The sequence below is a fragment of the Pleuronectes platessa genome, chromosome 13 (genome assembly GCF_947347685.1).
Source record: "Pleuronectes platessa chromosome 13, fPlePla1.1, whole genome shotgun sequence".
Lineage (NCBI taxonomy): Eukaryota > Metazoa > Chordata > Actinopteri > Pleuronectiformes > Pleuronectidae > Pleuronectes > Pleuronectes platessa.
Window position 1 is genome coordinate 10,752,365 of NC_070638.1, and position 5,122 is coordinate 10,757,486.

Below are 5,122 nucleotides of genomic sequence, written 5' to 3' on the forward strand. Positions count from 1 at the left end.
GGCAGAGTTCTTGCCCCACGTTGCTGGATCACGGAGGCACATTTATTTTCATATGTATATTCCCAGAAGCTCTGCATCTGAGGCTTGTTCTCACTTTTTTAATTCCTCATCATCGTGGATTGCTGTGAGGATGAGGAGTACGCACGCGCTCAGAGGAAGGGGGTCACGCCACACATCGTAGCAGCCACGCGGCTGAGTTCCTGCTTGGGGGGGCGTTGCGGCTACGAGCTTGTACAACGACTCCGACCAATCAACGAGTAGCTCCTGCTCTTATAAAGAGGCCGGACCCGGAGCATCGGTACCGGAGAATGATAGGAACACTAGCGAGCCATCACACGACGAGACACTGGACCTGTCTGTCCTTTAGTTTTTATTTCGACTTCCTCGTTTCTCCAGGTAACTCGTCACTTTCTCCCTCTTCCTCATTTTTTGTCTCTGTCTTTTAGAGACTTTCAGACTCTGAAATGTGTCTCTAGAGTGTGTTTGTGTTGTTTGTGTGTTTTCTCACGTTGATCCAGATGTTAATTGGGCTATGTTGTGTGTTGTGTGGATTGATTACAACCAGGAAGCTTGTTATGCAATGTTGGATCATCGGTCGTTACCGTGACGACAACAATAAGCAGGATGTTGGTGTAGTGATCTCGTCACTTTGTTTCCTCCTGTCTATTATCCGAGCTAGTGTGGGTGTTTCATTCAGTCTAAATATTCAGGCACGAGAGGTGTTTAAGTGTCTCTTTGTTTTCTAAGTGGAGAGTGAGGATGATGCTGGAACTGTGATCCCCCCCCCCCCCACACCCCCCCTTCTCGTTTCTGGAAGAAGGAGACAATGGTGTTTACGCAACGTGCGATCCAGAGCGAAGCGCGGGTCCCATGCTCCTCTCGTTGACCTGTGTCCCTCCTCCTTCTCTTCTTCTCCTCAGGTGTGTTGTAGCAGAGAGAAGATGGCCACGTCCGAGAGCGCCAGCTTGAGTAAAGCTGTCAAACAGCAGTACATGGACCTGCCTCAGGGGGACAGAGTCCAGGCCATGTACATTTGGGTGGATGGGACCGGAGAGGGGCTCCGCTGCAAAACCAGGACCCTGGATTTTGAGCCCAAGAGCGTTGAAGGTATGAAACCTCCAGAGTCTTATAAACTCATAAAGGGGGTGCCTTGGATTCATTGTTGTTAAATTGCCTCCATCCTCTTCCTCCTCCTGCTGCTGCAGATCTCCCTGAGTGGAACTTTGATGGCTCAAGCACCAACCAGAGCGAGGGCTCCAACAGCGACATGTACCTGGCTCCCGCTGCCATTTTCCGTGACCCATTTCGTAAAGACCCCAACAAGCTTGTCCTGTGTGAAGTGCTGAAGTACAACCGCAAACCTGCAGGTAACTAACAAGCCCAGAGCGTGTGAAGGTGGTAGGGCGGCTGCTCTCCACTGAATAACGTGACTAATATATAGTAACTGAAATAGTAGTGGACATGAAGCAATGACTCGAGTAATTCGACCGTGTTTTGTGTATGTGGTCATATGTGGCATTACTTTATAAGAAGAATAATGATGTCCAGCACGTCTCATTATTTTTACACACGTTATCTTGGATGAACATGTAATGAGAGCCAATCTCTCCAACTGTTCATAATTTGTAAAATTTGAGTCCTGCTATGTTGCATTCAAATGACCCACCCATAGTAAGAGTGCACACACTCATTTCATTGATCTAACACATATGCACACATGTGCACTTCCAGACACCCATTCATTCTCATGCATGAGAGCCCTTCAATGCAGATTTTGGCAAAAATGAGAAACTGGAATTATTTTATAAATTACTTTTTCTCTCGGGTACAGAGTACATTCGTAACCCTTACACCCAATAGCAATTTTATTGTTTCCTTATTTCCACGATGAAGGTCACTGTCCCTAGAAATTACAGGTTGTGTGTACTTTATACTTTGGTATTTTAAACATTGGTTTCCCAAACTTGCCCATGTAACTGGACTTGACGCTGCTGGTGTTTGTTCTCTAAACGGAGCGTTTTTCTTTCTGCAGAAACCAACCTTAGAATCACATGTAAGAAGGTGATGGAGATGGTGGGCGATCAGCATCCTTGGTTCGGCATGGAGCAGGAGTACACCATCCTGGGCACAGACGGACACCCATTTGGCTGGCCATCTAACGGGTTCCCCGGACCACAAGGTCAGAAGCAAGTTCCAAGTGTTTCTGTGTGTTTCTTCTTTCGGAGTGTGTAGTGTTGGTTTAACAATCGTCATATTTGCAGGTCCCTATTACTGCGGCGTGGGAGCTGACAAAGCCTATGGTAGAGATATAGTGGAGGCCCATTATAGAGCTTGTCTCTATGCTGGAGTTGACATTTGTGGTACAAATGCAGAAGTGATGCCTGCTCAGGTAATGACAATACATTTTGCTTTAATGGTTTAAACTGTCAATGTGATTTATAATTTATCAGGACTTATGATGTGTGTGTGTGTTTTTAGTGGGAGTTCCAGGTTGGCCCTTGCGAAGGTATCAACATGGGTGATCATCTGTGGGCGGCACGTTTCATCCTGCACCGTGTCTGTGAAGATTTTGGTGTTGTTGCCTCATTTGACCCCAAGCCAATCACTGGTAACTGGAACGGTGCTGGCTGCCATACCAACTTCAGCACTAAGGAGATGAGGGAAGAAGGCGGATTAAAGTGAGTGTCCAAAGCTTTTTTAGATCTTGCAAATTTTGCATAAATTATTTATATAAATGTCGGATTGGGGAACCTTGTCATTTCTCCTTTCAGAGCCATTGAAGAGTCCATCGAGAAGCTTGGCAAGAGGCACCGCTATCACATCCGGGCATATGACCCCAAAGGGGGGCTCGACAATGCCCGGCGTCTCACCGGCCACCATGAAACCTCAAACATCGACGAATTCTCTGCAGGTGTGGCTAACCGTGGCGCCAGCATCCGCATTCCTCGTATGGTGGGCCAGGAGAAGAAGGGCTACTTCGAGGACCGCCGTCCATCGGCCAACTGCGACCCGTACGGCGTGACCGAGGCCCTCATCCGCACCTGTTTGCTGAACGAGGAGGGGGAGGAACCCGCGGAATACTAAATCATCTCATTGACTGACTCCCACCGCCCTCCCGACTTTATCTTTTAAGCTAGTACTGTATTTTTTATTTTTCTCTCTCCCTCTGAGATGATTTTAACCTGCATTTTAATGGCTTAAAGTTGGCTGGTCAACTTAAAAGATATGGGAAGGTAATGGCAGGGTATGTCTCTCCCCTCCACTTTCGAAGGGATTGGCTTTTGTAACACTGTTTTATAACCCATGTCATCTCCCCCCTTTGTCTGTAACTGAAAGAACTAAAGCACATGGACACTGAAGAGTAGAGCTGCTAAGGCTGGACAGCATGTCGAACTTAATAAATCTGACTAGTTCATGTACTGTTAGTATATGTTGACCTGCCTTTTCGAGTATCCAGTCTTTCGATGTTACTAATTCTTTAATTTTTATGAAGTGTCTATTTTTTAAATGGCAACGTTCGATGTCGTCAGATTTTTGGCACACACTTGATTTGACAACTTGTAGGTACACTTTGTAGATGTCTATACCCAGACGTATGTTGTTGAACTGTGGTGGATCTGTCCATAATGCCATTTGTAGATTTCCTTAAGGAGTTTTATCCTTCTGTTAACTGCGATATTGTAATGCACCTGATTTTGGTAAAACATCATGTTTACTGAAGCTGGTGTTTTTTATTGATACATTTAAAACTTTTATTTTTATCACAACATGGCTGTGTGACTCATGACTTAAAAAAAAAAAGATTAAAAGAATAGGTCAACACTTTGGGAAATATGCTTTTTTGTTTCTTACCAAGATTTCAATGAGAATATTAATGCAACTCTCATATATATTGATAAGCTAATGCTTCTTGGCTTAACTTTGTTAAATCTGAATCCAGACCTTCTAGCTGTCTACGCAAACTCTAAGGCTACAGCTAGCAACCGGATTAAAAGGCAAACCTGGATCTGTGCAATGGCCTTTAAAGCTCAATAATACTTTGAAAAGAGCCTGGCTAGCAGTTGCTCTTCTACGCAAATGATAACCGTTTACTTAGGCAGGCCTGGGTCGTCTACAGCTCACTTATCAATTCTCATGCAGATTAATCTTGTCATCATTGCATCGAGCTCAGCTAGCTGATTTTCTGCTAAGCTAATAGACTGCAGCCAGTGATGGTATTGATCTTCTCATGTAACTCTTTAACATAAGAAAGGTTATTTCTCAAATGAAGACAAACATTAGCTTTCCATTGTTTTAGTTTACTGCAGATTGGATCATTCATGCAACTCAAACCAACATTCGACTGATTAAGTACTGCTCTCTTGAACTTGTTCTGAAAGTTTGATCAACTTGCGAATATGATTTAATTCAAAACATCCTTACAAATCCAAGTTGGCTGAAGGAGCCGCTGAAGCCGGGCACCGACCAGAAATGTAAGTGTCTCACTTTCAAAAGCTGTTTAAGCAGGTGGGGACACAGCAATTTTTACAGAAGCAGTTAACTGGAAAAAGTAAAGCGACGTGGACTTAAAGGTAACACTAATAAAAAGCTCCACGGCCGCTGTTCCTTGTGCCAAATGTTGTGATGTTTCAGTCCGGCTGGTGTCTTGGCAGGAGCTCAAAAGCTGCTTTGTTCTGGACGCTGTTGTTTGGGGGTCGTGTGGGAAGTAACTGGAGACCGGTTCACTCACAAGACAGTTATTAAACTCCTTCACAGCTACAGCCCGAGGCCAGTACTCCCAGAAGTGCTGAGTCATAAACAATACGGCAGCACCACAGATTGTTGCGGTTGAGACCTAGACTTGCTTTGTCTTGATCCTGTTGTTGACATGAAAACACGAACCGGACGAGCATCAGGTCGGAGCCTGCTGGTAGAAGGCACCAAACATAAGTTGATCTCAATATTTATTTAATACTCCAGCATAATTAAAGTTCCTGCATATGCAACTCATAAAGATCATACTGGCATCTTTGAAGTTTCTACGATTTTGGAGACAGAACACAGATGTAAACAGAGTGAAGGAATTCTTTGTTTCCCTGCCGTCAGAATCAGGACGCATTTCCACCACTTCTCTATTTCACGG

The 5,122-nt window shown here is 44.7% G+C and overlaps 1 protein-coding gene across 1 annotated transcript; it reads left to right on the top strand.

The window, feature by feature from the left end:
- The first annotated feature begins 215 nt into the window (after positions 1-215).
- Positions 216-3,822, top strand: glula (glutamate-ammonia ligase (glutamine synthase) a). The gene is made up of 7 exons (XM_053438510.1): positions 216-396; positions 921-1,107; positions 1,206-1,367; positions 2,033-2,179; positions 2,262-2,389; positions 2,479-2,678; positions 2,772-3,822. Exons 2-7 carry the CDS (start codon positions 942-944, stop codon positions 3,082-3,084), a joined length of 1,116 nt encoding a protein of 371 aa, XP_053294485.1. The 5' UTR covers positions 216-396; positions 921-941; the 3' UTR covers positions 3,085-3,822.
- The last annotated feature ends 1,300 nt before the right edge of the window (positions 3,823-5,122 follow it).